At 45.3% G+C, this 14,865-nt stretch overlaps 1 protein-coding gene across 1 annotated transcript; it reads right to left on the bottom strand.

Moving 5' to 3' along the window:
- Window positions 1-441: 441 nt before the first annotated feature.
- Window positions 442-13,758, bottom strand: LOC134462195 (elastase-1-like). Its single transcript, XM_063215098.1, has 8 exons — window positions 13,702-13,758; window positions 12,316-12,401; window positions 11,287-11,387; window positions 4,306-4,431; window positions 3,272-3,408; window positions 2,464-2,606; window positions 1,462-1,611; window positions 442-538 (listed from the first exon to the last, which is right to left on the bottom strand). Exons 1-8 carry the CDS (start codon window positions 13,739-13,741, stop codon window positions 524-526), a joined length of 798 nt encoding a protein of 265 aa, XP_063071168.1. The 5' UTR covers window positions 13,742-13,758; the 3' UTR covers window positions 442-523.
- Window positions 13,759-14,865: the final 1,107 nt, after the last annotated feature.

The following is a 14,865-nucleotide window of genomic DNA, read 5'->3' as shown; positions in this document are numbered from 1 at the left end:
GTTTCAGGCAGAAAACAGTGGCATGTATGTTTCTGTACGGTACCTATAGAATCTCCATAAAAGTAAGAGTATGCACATCCCACCTCTCTGAGGCCAGGTGCAGGACAAAGTCTGATAGTGGAAAAGAGTAGAAGTCCGCACACTGTAGCTCCGCGGACATCTAGTCTTTTCCACTGTTTATGTACCTATACCACCAGATGCAACATATACTGTGCCTGCCTCAAATGCATCAGGTTGAAGTTGTCTGACCTCACATGAAAAGGCCCATTGACTACCCCCAACTTTTACAGAATGGCCTACATACTGTATGTGTATCCATATGGTTGTGCACTTTAAAAGGCAAATTAAGTTATACATCATCACTCTTTGGGTGGTGTAGGATTAACAAAAAAGACTGTGGCTTTGTACATTTCTTGGGGATTAAAACACAGAGACTTTCCATCACATGTCCAAAAACACTTTTTTATTTTTTGTTCAATCCATGTCAGAAGGTAGATGCACTGATGAAGGAATCACGTCTGATTTAGATCCCCATGGTCTAGAGAGAAAGACAAATAATCACATTCAAGTAAATAAAAAACATTGCAAATTATTGACAAGCATGTTTTGTCCATTTCCATGACAATATCAATCTCAAGAAGACGAAAAATGAGTAGTGGTGGAAAAAATATGTTAGTGTGCATGTATGCTCAACTGAACTGAAACTGCCTCACTATCAGTAACTGGAGCTCTGATGACTGAAGAACGGAAGGACTATCCTCTGTCCTCATCCTACCAGACCTATCGGCAGCCTTTGACACAGTCACAAAGATACTCCCAACCATGGCAATCGCTGGTGCTGTCCACTCTTGGTTCAACTCCTACCTCTCTGGACGCTCCTTCAATGTGTCATGGCAAGGACAACTGTTCCAACTCACACCACAACCACAGGTGTACCCCAAGGATCAGGGCTTGGGTCCCTTCTGTTTACAATGTACATAATCTTACATCATCTACCTTGGTCATGCCATCAGTCATGTCATCAGGTCACAAAAAGGCAAGTGAGCTAGGAAGAACGAAAGTCTGCATATTGGAATGCACATATGGTCTCTCAGTGGTGGAACAAACTTCCAGAGGCAGCATGACAAGGCTCATTTCTCTCAAACTTCAAGTCCTCTCAACATTTCATGACCTAGGAGTGGCAAATGGCAAGCTGGTCCTTGCCACAGGACCTCAGGGACCTTGATTGGGAATAATGCTTTATGTTCTGTCTACTCCCCACTCATTCATTCTTTTGTTTACACTGTGTATGCAGATTCCCAGGTTATACAATACAGAGAGTGTGCACAGCGGCTTCATGCGTCCTGGTGTTGTTTATCTACAAAGAAGTTTTAGGTCCGTAAGGATATAATTAGAGTCAGGATATAATTAGAGTCAGGATATAACAAACTTGTGGGCTAGTGTACGTGTGTGTCATCTTACCGACTCGATCCAGCCGATGAAAGCGGAGACGCGGGTGAAGACAGTGGGCTTCTGGAAGGTGTCGCAGCCTTGGGAGGACACGAAGCTGGTAACACCGTGCACCACGTACTTGCCGCCCACATTGCAGTTCAGAGGGCCGCCAGAATCTCCCTGCACATGGCAATGACACACACATGGTTACATTTATTTTCAGAGTTACAAGTTTTGGAAAAGTCATGGCATTTGAATGTAGTTTCAACACACCTACAGCCCTTCTATTTAATTATCATCAGGCATTTCAGATTATTCCCAAATGTATACTTCTGCATGCTACAAGAAATGGAAAACATAATAACTAACCTTTAAAGTACGCAAAAAGTTGTGAAAAAATCACAGAAAAAAAGAAATTTTGAATACTATATTAGTAGTAGTTATTATACTTGTAGTAGTTGTAGTTGAAGTAGTAGTAGTAGTTGTTGTTGTAGTAGAAGTAGTAGTAGTAGTAGTAGTAGTAGAAGTAGTAGTAATAGTAGTAGGAGGAGCAATAGTAGAAGTAGTAGTGGTATTGCTTTCAGGGTTTGATTGTGTATGCATTTGTTTTCTGTTTGTTGGTTTGCAGTTGATTTGTACCAACTGCTGGATGTATAGTTCCAAAGTCTTAACTACCATATGCATGTATGGCTCAAGGTGATTATACTCTGGCAGAGGTCTTCACTCTACAGGTACTCTTTTTTTATACCACAACGCTTTTAAGGACTGTGGCTGGCTCCCACCTGGCCTCCAGTCACATTATAGCCCCTTGTCTTAGCCTTTGAGATGTCAGACACCTTCGATTTAATGCAATTGAGGCAGAAAAAGCAACATCCGGTGTCATAAACATTAACTTACATCACATGGATTTCTATGGAAACCGCTTGTTATTTTTTTCTGCTTCGCTTCGGAAACGGAACTTGTCTGACATCACGGTGACAAAAAAAGGCTAATTATGGTAATCGCAAAGCTTTTAAGGAGAGTGGTTCCCACCTGGCATCCAGCCTCGTCATAGCCTCCTGCACAGACCATGGTGTTCCTCACATAGCTGCCCCACCAGCCATTGCTGGAGCAGACGTCATGGCTGACCACGGGCAGGTAGGCCTGCTTCAGCTGAGGGGAAATGTTGCCACCAGCTAAATGAGAGAAGGGCAGAGAGAGACAGAGGCCTCGATTAGACAATAATAACGACAGCATTTGTATACAATCATGGAGCGCAATGAATAATGAGTTTGGCAATATTTAATTGGCATGAATGTTATGTGGCATAGCATAGACATTACTTTGAGTCAGACTAAGACAGCAATGGCAGGAAATCATGTATTGAGATTGATTCTGCTGTTTAAACTGTGAATGTTTTTTTTTGCCCCTTGGAGTCCTTCTCATTGGGTGCAATCCCAGATTATGAAACCTATTGGGTGTCAGTTTAAGCGTCCATGCTGCTATGAGTAAGGCGAGGGTGGAGAGGTGGGCATGGGGATTAGTGATACAGCTTGACTGGCTACCTTTTGAGGAATTCTGGCTGTATCTCAAAGTCAAGGATCCTGGCCTTGCTAGGACGTGAAATGCCCAGTGATTGGATACTCTTTTGTGAACTCCGCGGAGTATCCAATCACTGGTCATTTCACGTTTCAAATTTCATGTCCTAGCAAGGCCAGGTTCCTTGACTTTGAGATACAGCCACTGTCTTGGTTATGGGGGTGGGGCATTGGTTAGTCTTACACAGGCCTAGGTCATAGCATTTCTAGATCATAGAGCGAAAACCTTTAAAACAATAAAATAAAAGTTGTGAGGAACTCACTAACGGTGCGTCCCCATCCGGTGATGTAGCAGAGATTGTTATGGGGCAGAACCTGGCCAGAGGGGGGCAGTGTTGCCAACTGCACGTAGGAGTTCAGAGTGGCATCAGAGGAGAGACGCAGCAGGGCAATGTCGTTCCTGCAGAATGTACACATGCTTGTTATTACATTATGTTTGGGGAATAATCAACAAGTGCAGTTCTTTCAGGTCCATTTAAGTCGAGAAACACAAGACAAGAAATTCTGAATGCAATTTCTTTATTGAAAAGATGTGAATTAGATTTGGTGGTATGGCTCTGTTCCATAGAGGTAGAACAAAACAGTAGAGAGTGGCCAGGCTATGCACGACAACACCGGAAAACGCCATATATTTAGCCACACATTTCAAATAGGCTACTGTCCTTATGTTGATGGATATTTTTCATGGAATTGTAAAGGTCGACTTCCAAAAATGACTCCCAGGATTCTCAGGACAATTGTGGCGTGGCCACTCTGTGGTTGGTTCTACTATGCTCTGAAAAGCAGAATTTCAGGGGATAGTAGCAGCATGGCAAATGCTCACCCAATTTAAGATTAAGAGAGCAAATAATCCTCCAATGAACAGAGTAGGCAACATGACAAAGAATAGCTAGCCTATGCCATGTCATACACTACATGGCGAAGCTGTGGACTGATGAGAAGCCAGGAGACTTGATGAGTTTATAAATATAATAATTGTATTTGTATAGCACTGTGTCATACAAGGCATGTAACTCAAAGTGCTTAACAAATGGGAAAAAACATAATTGTTAGAGATGGATTTAAAAGGAGAGGTATACGTAGAGGAGAGGCAGAAATAGCAGGAGGGCAGAGGAAGAAGAGATAGATAGAGATTGTAGAGTCATAGGGTCAACGTAGGTTAGGACCAGGATTCTTAGATGCGTAAGGTCTATAGTGGCTGGGCCTAGCACAAGTCAATCATAAGTGAATCAGAAGTGACAAGCACTTGACTACCATGGCCTGGCCAGAACTAACACTGCCGCTAGAACTAACTTACCCGTTCGAAAGAGCGCTGGCGTCCCATCCGGAGTGGATGTAGACGCGGCTAACGGAGATGATCTGTTCCCTGCCAGAGTTGCTGTTCAGGTCGTGCTCTCCCAGAACAACTCTCCACGTCCTGGAACTGTGGAAACAAAAAGCATCTCAGGTCTTACTCCACTGACACACGCACACACGCACGCACGCACACACACACACACACACACACACACTCACACACACACACACACACACACACACACACACACACACACACACACACAGCCCCACCTTTATATCTTTGTGGGGCCTTTACATAGGAGGCAGAGAGGGGGACCGGAATTGGGTCCTCATTAGTCATTACTAGGTATTGAGTGTGGGGCGCTTGCACTTTCGCACGCGCACACACACACTAGGGCTGGGCGATATGGGCAAAAAAAGTTATCTCGATAATTTTTAGAATTTTCACGATAACGATAATTTGACGATAATTTCCAAAATTCCGGGGGGGTGGGGTGGGAATCAATGTGTACCGTAATATGGGAATTTGGCATGGCAGGGAAGGGTGAGTAAAGCAGAACATTGCAAGCTACACATGTATGCTGTCTATGATTTGTGCATGATTCCAGACTGATTTCAATTCTGCACTGGAGGTAGTAGTGCTGCATTTGTGTTTCAACTGGGGAGGGACAGAGAGTTGGGAAAAAATGCTGTGCTGAAGAGCTTTCACTTTTTGAATTTAATAATATGCATATGCTGGACTGTAAAGTAATACTTCATCACTTGTCATGAAAACATATCCATGTAAATAAAAAAAAATAGTTTTATGATGTATTGCTAATGATTCTGTTAGAGGACAGTCATGGAAACAGTGCATTTGTAGATAGGAATCAGAACCTAACTATGGCAGCTGCAAATTGCATGTGTTGGATTTCACACATTGTAATTTAACTCACTGCGCGAGTCTAACTTAACATTACTTTTCCACCTAAGCAGTTATGATATACATGCAGGTGGGTGTTTGAGTAGTGAGTAACAGCCAATCTATTTGTAGAGAACAACATTGCTTAGCTTAGTTCGCTAACTAGCATGCTAACGCGATTTCTCAGACCAGAGACAAAGCTATTTCTCTTCCTAACTATTTGGCTTTCCATAATCACAGACAGTTGCTGATTAAAGCACATAGTTCCAAAACGCCCTCAGCATCATGCAATGGCTGGTTTAATGGTTGAATTCCTCATGTAAATCCACCATTTGGATAACAGCAACTGTCCTTCACTGCCCAGCAGCAGAAGCGCTGCAGGAGTTGTTACTGGACTTGAGCTGCCACCTGCGGTTGTTAATGTGGTACTGCAACGCTATTGTCATGTACAAGATTACCCAGTGTACCTCCTGTGTTGTTGCCTTGTTGAACATGAATAGTCAAGTACACCAGCACCGCCGTGTCCTCGTTCTTGCACATGAAACATGGTGTCAGAAGTGGCTTAGCTGTTAAAAAAAGTATCGACGACTTGACAGCTAATGGACAATGTACGAACGTAAGTCATCAGCTATGCGTGTGCCGCATTTTTTTTGTTTTGTCAGTTTAGCAAAGTGCCGCTAGCATTACCGGGCAGATTAGCTTTCGAAGACTAGCTTCAAACTACGGACAAGATGGCATACTATCCGATCCCGCCTCCCGCGCCAATGAAGCTCAGTGGAAACTGGAGCACAAACTGGGACATCTTCAGGGCTGAATTCGAAGATTACAGTTTGGCAATGGATTTAACGCAAGCATCGAAAGCTGTTCAGGCTGCTACTTTGAGGACTGTCATGGGGCCAGAGTGTCGTCATGTCTACAAGCACAATCTGGAGTTGACGGCGGATGAACGCAATGACGTGAAAAAAGTCCTGGATAAATTAGAAGAGTACTTCCACCAGTCAAAAAATGTGATTTATGAGCGCTATATCTTTGGCTGTTGCAAACAGGATGAGGGTGAGTCTATTGACACATTTGTTACCCGTTTGAGAGAAAAGGCAGCAAGCTGTGAATATGGGGCTCTAAGGGACGATTTAATCAGAGACAAACTAGTGCTTGGCATAGCCAACGAGGCCACTCGGAGACGGTTATTGAGGGAGCAAAATCTAACGCTGACCAAAGCCTTGGAATTATGCAGAGCCGCAGAGCTTACAGACATAACGGTGAGAACCATGGAGCAAGATAAGCCACCTACAGACAGTGTCAATGCAGCATTTAGGCAACCAAACACAACTCCTCGTCCAAATTGGAAGCAACAAAAAAAACACACCCCTGCCATGGCCACGGGCAGTGTCCCAGCATGCAGATACTGTGGTGCCCAGCATGGGAGGGGGAGAGAGCAATGTCCTGCCTATGGAAAGGTGTGCAAAGCTTGCGGTACACCCAACCACTTTGCTCGTGTCTGCATGAAAACAAAAGGGCTCGACGCACCTGCTCATGTTCACTCCATGGACAATCCAATACTTACCCTGGACACAGAAAGCGGAGATGATCTCTTCACAACCGAATGCATTGGGGCCGTCGGTCCAAAAGGAAAAAAGTGGTTTGCTGCTCTCATGCTGAATGGTACTAAGCAAAGGTGCCAATTAGACTCAGGAGCCACGTGTGACGTTATGAGCCTGAAGGACAAGATGCGCATTGCACCTCGAGAAAAACTCATGCCAAGCAGCACCAAGCTCAAGCTCTACTCGGGTCAATTGATGACCTCCCTGGGCCTGTTCGTGACAGAGTGTGTCGTCCGAGACCACAAATACACCTTGGAATTTGAGATAGTCAACACCAGCCAGCAGCCACTGCTTTCGGGGTCCACGTGTGAACGCCTTGGACTTATGCAATTTACCATCCCAGCAGGCCTTAATGCAGTGGACAGTAGCACCCAGGGTGGGTTTCTGAGAAGGGAGGCTCTCATCGAGAGGTATCAGGATGTCTTCACTGCGCCAGTAGAATCCGTACCAGGAGTGGTGCACTTTCAGCTAAATCCAGCAGTTGAGCCAGTCCAGAGTGCCCCCCGCAACGTGCCAGTCGCTATGAGGGCGGCAGTGAAAGCTCAACTGGACAAATACGAGGCGGAGGGCCACATCACCTCAGTCACAGATCCTACGGACTGGATCAGCAACATGGTGATCATCAAGAAGCCAGATAAGTTGCGAATATGCATTGACCCAAAGCACCTCAACCAAGCTCTACTGCGATCACACTACATAATGCCCACACTGGAGGACATACTTTACAAGCTCCCCAAAGCCAGGACATTCACCTTGGTGGACGCGAGGGACGCCTTTCTTCAGTGCAGACTGGATGAGCCAAGCAGCTACATGACCACCTTCTGGACACCCTGGGGGCGCAAGCGCTGGCTGAAACTCCCGTTCGGCGTCTCTGTGGCCCCAGAGGTGTACCAACGGAAACAGCATGAGCTCCTGGTGGGGCTCAATGGGGTGTACCCCATAGCAGACGACATCCTCATTGTGGGCTGTGGCGATTCAGATGAGGAGGCAGGGCGTGACCACGATGCAAAGCTGCTCGCCCTCATGGACAGATGCCGACAAGTCAAACTCCGGCTCAGCATACGGAAGCTCCAGTTTAAAGTGCCAGAGGTTCGCTTTCACGGACATATCCTCTCTGCGCAGGGCCTGAAAGCAGATCCAGAGAAAGTGCAAGCGGTGATGGACATGCCCGTCCCGTCAGATGTGAAGGCTGTGCAGCGGTTCGTTGGGTTCGTAACGTACCTGGCCAAGTTTCTACCACGCTTGTCAGAGGTCTGTGAGCCACTGAGGAGGCTCACAGATAAAGACACAATGTGGCACTGGCTTCCGAAACACGATGCAGCAGTGAAAGAAGTCAAGCAGCTGGTGACCACTACACCAGTGCTGCGCTACTACGACGTGACAAAGGCGGTGACAATTCAGAGCGACGCAAGCCAGCATGGCCTGGGCTGCGTGCTGTTGCAGGAAGGCCAACCTGTTGCATTCGCCTCAAGGGCTCTCACCCCGACAGAGCATAATTATGCCCAAATCGAAAAGGAATGCCTAAGCATTGTATTCGCATGCCAACGCTTTCATCAGTATCTCTATGGGCGCAACAGTGTCACTGCAGAGACTGATCATAAGCCCCTCGTCGCCATTTTCAGCAAGCCACTGCTGAATGCCCCGAAGCGCCTGCAGAGCATGTTGCTGTCTCTACAGGGCTACAATCTCGCTGTTGTGTACAAACCGGGCCCAGAGATGTTTGTGAGTGACACACTCAGCAGGGCCACAGTGGCAAATGCATGCACAGGCTCCAAGATCCACACACGCACAGTCTGCTGTCTGGAAACTGAACAGAGGGAGGTAGAGCAAATCAACCAGGCTGACTACCTCAATGTCACAGACAAAAGAATGATTCAAATTCGACAGTTCACAGAGAGAGATGAGCAGCTTCAGGCGGTGAAGAAAGTGACACTGACGGGCTGGCCTGAGCACAAAGAAGACACCGAACTGGAGGTGAGAGAATACTGGGATAACAAGGATGAGCTCAGTGTCCAAGATGGTGTTCTGTTCAGGGGAGACAGGGTCATTATCCCTAAAGCACTGCGTCGTGAGATGCTAATAAGAGTACATACAAGCCACATTGGGGGCGAGGCGTGCTACAGGCAAGCACGAGATACACTGTATTGGCCAGGGATGCGAGCCGCAATCATAAACTATGTGGGCAAGTGCACAATCTGCAGTGAGTATGCAATTCAGCAGCAGAAAGAGACGATGATGTCGCACGAACTGCCAACACGCCCGTGGCAGATTGTAAGCACGGACCTTTTCCAACAAAACGGCAAAGATTTTCTGCTGATAGTTGACCACTACTCAGACTTCTGGGAAATTGACCCCCTACCAGATCTCTCAGCAGAGACAACAATCAAACGCTGCAAGGCACAGTTCGCCCGTCATGGACAGCCTGACCGTCTAATCTCAGACAACGGCCCCCAATTTTCGTCGCTCCAGTTCAAACAGTTTGCAGCACAGTGGGAGTTCGAACACATCACCTCATCTCCACATCACCCAAAGGCCAACGGCAAAGCTGAAGCAGCTGTCAAAATAGCAAAGAGCTTGTGCAAGAAAGCCCACCGCGAGGGCAAGGATGCATGGAAAGCAATCCTGCAGTGGCGCAACACACCGACTGAAGGAATGGGCAGCAGCCCAGCACAGCGCCTGATGGCAAGGCGTCTTAAGACAGCACTTCCAGTTGCCAGCAAGCTGTTGGAACCATGTGTGGTGTCTGGAGTGCTGGAGAAGCTGCGCCATAGGAAACAGGTTGCCAAAGCAACCTATGACCGCTCAGCCAAGGACCTACCCGAGCTCACGGTAGGCCAAGCGGTGCGAATGAAGCCATTGCCTGGTGACAGAACAGGCATCTGGAGACGGGGCTCATGTCTGCAGAAGGTTGCCCCTCGCTCCTACCTGGTCGACATAGAAGGAGCTCTCTACCGTCGAAACAGGGTTGATCTTCGGCCGGCAGAACCGACCCCAAGCACTCTCAGTACACCACAGGTCTCGGACAGCATTGGGCACGGAGCCGAGCCAGAGGCAGTTGCTGAGGAGCAGGCCAGTCGTGTGGGGTGTGCTACCCCACCTCAGCATGCTGACAGCCCACCTGTTGACATGGCCGCCACTCCAACAAGGCCTTCAGTCACCTCACGATATGGTCGGATGACCAGGCCGCCAAACAGACTGGATCTGTGAACAGCCTGAGGTTTTTTGTTTTGTTTTTTTTTTTTGTTTTTTCTCCCCTTTTCCCCTTGGAAAAAAAAAAAAAAAAAAAAAAAAAAAAAAAAAAAAAAAAAAGGGGAAAGACAAAAATGTAGTGTGATTGTTTGTTGCCAAATGTTTATTTATGTTCTTTGGCTTCAGGTATAAAACCAGCAGTAACCGGTTACATACCAAATCTGTTTGTTGCTAAATGTTTATGTTGCCGCTGCAGTTATAATGTGCAACAATGATAGTTTCTGGAATGACAAAACAAGTAAACGCCTTGAGTAGTCAGTATGTCTTGGTTTTAGGCATCAGTTCAATTAGCCATTGCTTTAATTAAGAAAAGGGAGATGTTACTGGACTTGAGCTGCCACCTGCGGTTGTTAATGTGGTACTGCAACGCTATTGTCATGTACAAGATTACCCAGTGTACCTCCTGTGTTGTTGCCTTGTTGAACATGAATAGTCAAGTACACCAGCACCGCCGTGTCCTCGTTCTTGCACATGAAACAGGAGTGACACGAGATCTCTTTCTCTCCGTCTGCTAAAAACGCTGCAGCCCGCCCCCCTCAGCACTGTCTGCTCATTGGTTCACAGACTTATTCTCCAGTTCACAACAACATTACTATTGGCTCAAAGGCTTGGCTGTCATCGCTGTCTGGAGGAGTCCTGTCACAGCGCTTTGTTGAGTTTAGCGACTTCATAAAAATATCTCGATATTGCAAAATTACTCATCGTCAAAACAACATTCACGATAACTTCGCAGACGATATGTATCGCCCACCCTTAACACACACACACACACACACACACACACACACACACACACACACACACACACACACACACACACACACACACACACACACACACACACACACTCTTTCATTCTCTCTGGCACACACACAGACACACTCACACTCACACACACACACACACACACACACACACACACACACACACACACACACACTATTTCTTTCTGTCTGGCACACACACAGACACAGACACAGACACAGACACACAGACACAGACACAGACACAGACACACACACACACACACACACACACACACACACACACACACACACACACACACACACACTATTTCTTTCTGTCTGGCACACACACAGACACAGACACACAGACACAGACACAGACACAGACACACACACACACACACACACACACACACACACACACACACACACACACACACACACACACACACACACGGGATTGATGTGGACTGCCATTATACCTGTCCACACAGTGAGCAGCAGTCATCACCCATCCCCTCTGGATCAGAGAGCCTCCGCAAGTGTGGCGGTAGCTACTTCCAGAAAGGTACTGAAGAGAAATCTGAGAGAGAGAGAGAGAGAGAGACAGAGGCACACCCATATAACGCTTTACTTTATGGTACAGTAATTAGTAGTGGTGTCAACAGTGATCAATTCGGCAATGCAATCCAATGCGGGGCATGGACAATTCAGAATCGATCCGGCAAGTTCCAGAATCGATCCGGCATTTTTTTTTAAAGTTTCAACTACTTCCATGGATATTGGAGCAAATGAATGTTAAATTAAATAAAAGCACTTCAAAACCTTGCAAGACTGAGACAGACTGATACAGAAAACAGCCAATAAATTGTTGCTCAGTATTTGACTACTTGTATTGCCACATCATGACTGATTAGACATTTGCTTTGCTTTCAGTAGAAATGTAATGCATTGCAATGCATTGTAGAATTGAATCGGATCGGATTGGATCGCATAGAATCGAATCGAACCGAATCGCTACCTCCCGAATCGTGATCGAATCGGATTGTGAGGGCAGTGCCAATCCACACCACTAGTATACTATTACTGTGTACACTCTGCGTAACAACAGGGTAACAGAGAAGTTACATGGTATCTAACAGGAAAAAAGGGATCATTACAAATTAAATACCATGTATCACATATCTCAAGAAATGAAATGCATATCTCAATTACTATGTAATCTAATCATCAAACCTCTCTCTGTTACTTGCTGTTACCCAATTAATGGGATTTACTTTGTAATTACACCCTTTTAACCTGTTAGATACCATGTAACTTCTCTGTTAACCTGTTGTTACCCAGAAAGTAGACAGTAATTACATATTGGTAACTGTACCATAAAGTACCTAACTGGGTTACTTTGGTGCCGTTTATCATGTTTGGTCAATGTTTGTTGATGATCTGAGTGTTTCAGTAAGATTTATTGGGTGGAAATTAGGGTAATTCAGCAGACTGTAGTGTTGGGTTACCTGCCAGGGCCAGGAGTTGGGTGGGGCCACCTCTCCCCCCACCACCCACTCGTTCCCTTCCTCCAGGTACCTCGGCTCGGCCAGCGCTGTACATCATCAACAACAAGCAAATCAGCAGATTGCCGACTTAAATAACACCCTCACCAACACGGACAAAAAGTTGCCAACAATGTCATAATAATTGAATAATAATTGAATAATAATATAATTGTATTACAGTATAATAATAATAATTGTATTTGTATAGCACTATATCATACAAGGTATGCAGCTCAAAGTGCTTAAAAAAACGGGGGGAAAACATCAATGTTATAGATGGATTTAAAAGGAGAAGTAGAAAGGAAAGACAAACAAGAGAGAATAGCAAGAAGACGAAAGAAGAAGACAGATAGAGATTGTACACAATCAGAATGTAGTCAATTGTGCCAAGTGCCCTTGAGCTACTCAACCTTATTGCTCCATGGGACTGTAACTAATACCCTGTACATAAATTGCCTTAGATAAAAGTGTAATTTAAAACTGGACATGCACTTTTTTCCCAGCAGCTGTTCATATTGTATGTGTGAATCTTAGGGTTTGCAGTAAATTCCTGTAATGTACAAAGTGCCCTGTGACAATATTATGATCTCACAAGGGGCAACACTTCAAAAAAGGTTGATTTTTAATCTGATCAATTGGGAGGTGGTTGTGAGGTGTACAATGTTTTTCGTTACCACATGTTGGGAATACTAGATGTACAGGGTTGTGCAAATACTCTACCTGGCAGAAAAATGTGTCCAAAAATTGTCCAAATGGGTCTCAAATTATACAGTATACAGGGGCTGATAGTATTCAGTCTCAGTGGCTGAATTCAGGATTGACAGATTTTGTTTAAAAAATGGTTCAACGTTCATGCTCAATATTTTCTTCTACTATCAGGCCTGAATGTATGCCCAGTAACAGAAAAAAATACCACCGTTACTTTAATTCTTAAAGAGTTCAAATAAACTCCAACATTTTACTCTTTTGGTCAGTGTAACATTTTCACCATTAGTTCTACTCAATATTTTTGTACATATCAGTACTGGAATGTGAAAAAAATATTGACCATTGGTGGCATCTGGATCAGAGTGGGCAAGTAATCATCTTGCTGTAGACTTGAAATTACACTGATCACATTTTTGACTTTTGACTGTGAGAGCCATTTGACTCTGCAGTGTTGTAAATTCTCTATCTGGAGTTATATAAGTAAATTTACTCTGGACATTTTTAAAATTTTGAATGTAATGGTGCAGGTGGAGGTGCTTACCAAGGCTGGCCAGGACAGTCAGTAATGTAATGGTGGTGGAGGTGCTTACCAAGGCTGGCCAGGACAGTCAGTAATGTAATGGTGGTGGAGGTACTTACCAAGGCTGGCGAGGACAGTCAGCAGGATGAGTCTCAGCATGTCTGCAGTAGCTCTGTAGGCTCAGGAGGTCTGGACACTGGGGACACTTATATACCACACAACCAAGGCAAGCAACACTGTGTGTGTGTGTGTGTGTGTGTGTGTGTGTGTGTGTGTGTGTGTGTGTGTGTGTGTGTGTGTGTGTGTGTGTGTGTGTGTGTGTGTGTGTGTGTGTGTGCGTGCGTGCGTGCGTGCGTGCGTGTGTGCGTGTGTGCGTGTGTGTGTGTGTGTACTGGACCTTCGTGAGGCGTGAGGCCACTGCTATAGGAGCACACCAACAAGGTGGGGCCTTCGCTCCATGTGGGGCCCAGATCCTGGACCCCACATGTTTTGACTCCCTTTGCTGCGGTAGTTTTGTTGTTCCTGGTCAAAATAAAAGTGTGAAAAACATTTCCTCACTGACAGGTTAAGGTTAGGGATTGTTTTGGTTTGGGCACGGTTTAGCATTCTTTAGCTATTGTTAGGGTTAATGTGAATGAAAGTGGGAGGGCCCCACAAAGATATTAAGGTGGGGCTGTGTGTGTGTGTGTGTGTGTGTGTGTGTGTGTGTGTGTGTGTGTGTGTGTGTGTGTGTGTGTGTGTGTGTGTGTGTGTGTGTGTGTGTGTGTGTGTGTGTGTGCGTGTGTGTGGGCGTGTGTGTGTGTTTACGCCAAGCTCCAGGTGTGCACATTACACACTTATCACACCACACCAAGGTCAGCTCGAACCAACTCAGACCTTTCACCTACTTTTTTAAAAAGGTTTGTTAAATCTTGAACATATTATTTGCAGATACTTTATAGAGCATTAATAGAACTTAGTAAATAATACAAATATTTGCAAATGTTTTGTTCATCATCATTTATTTACTTATTTACTTAGTCTTTATAGTGCTTTTCATGCCTCCATTATTATAAATTGTAAGCAATGCACTGCACTTGCCCTGGTGAGTTGACGTGCTGTATACCATAGAGTGTGCATTTGGTCCTTTGGTACTTGGTACTTAGTGTTGAATTTCCGTTCCCTGAACTGGTTCAAAGCCTTCATTGCAACACGTTTTGAACACATTGGTTTATAAGCTCTAAAATGTGACTCTAATTTTCAGAAACTTCTCCTTAGCTAAGTTAAGGGGCAGTTGTGGCCTA

The sequence above is a fragment of the Engraulis encrasicolus genome, chromosome 14, assembly GCF_034702125.1.
Source record: "Engraulis encrasicolus isolate BLACKSEA-1 chromosome 14, IST_EnEncr_1.0, whole genome shotgun sequence".
NCBI classification, from domain to species: domain Eukaryota; kingdom Metazoa; phylum Chordata; class Actinopteri; order Clupeiformes; family Engraulidae; genus Engraulis; species Engraulis encrasicolus.
The sequence above is the reverse complement of the archived record's forward strand: the minus strand, read 5'-3'. Positions and strand labels throughout refer to the sequence as shown.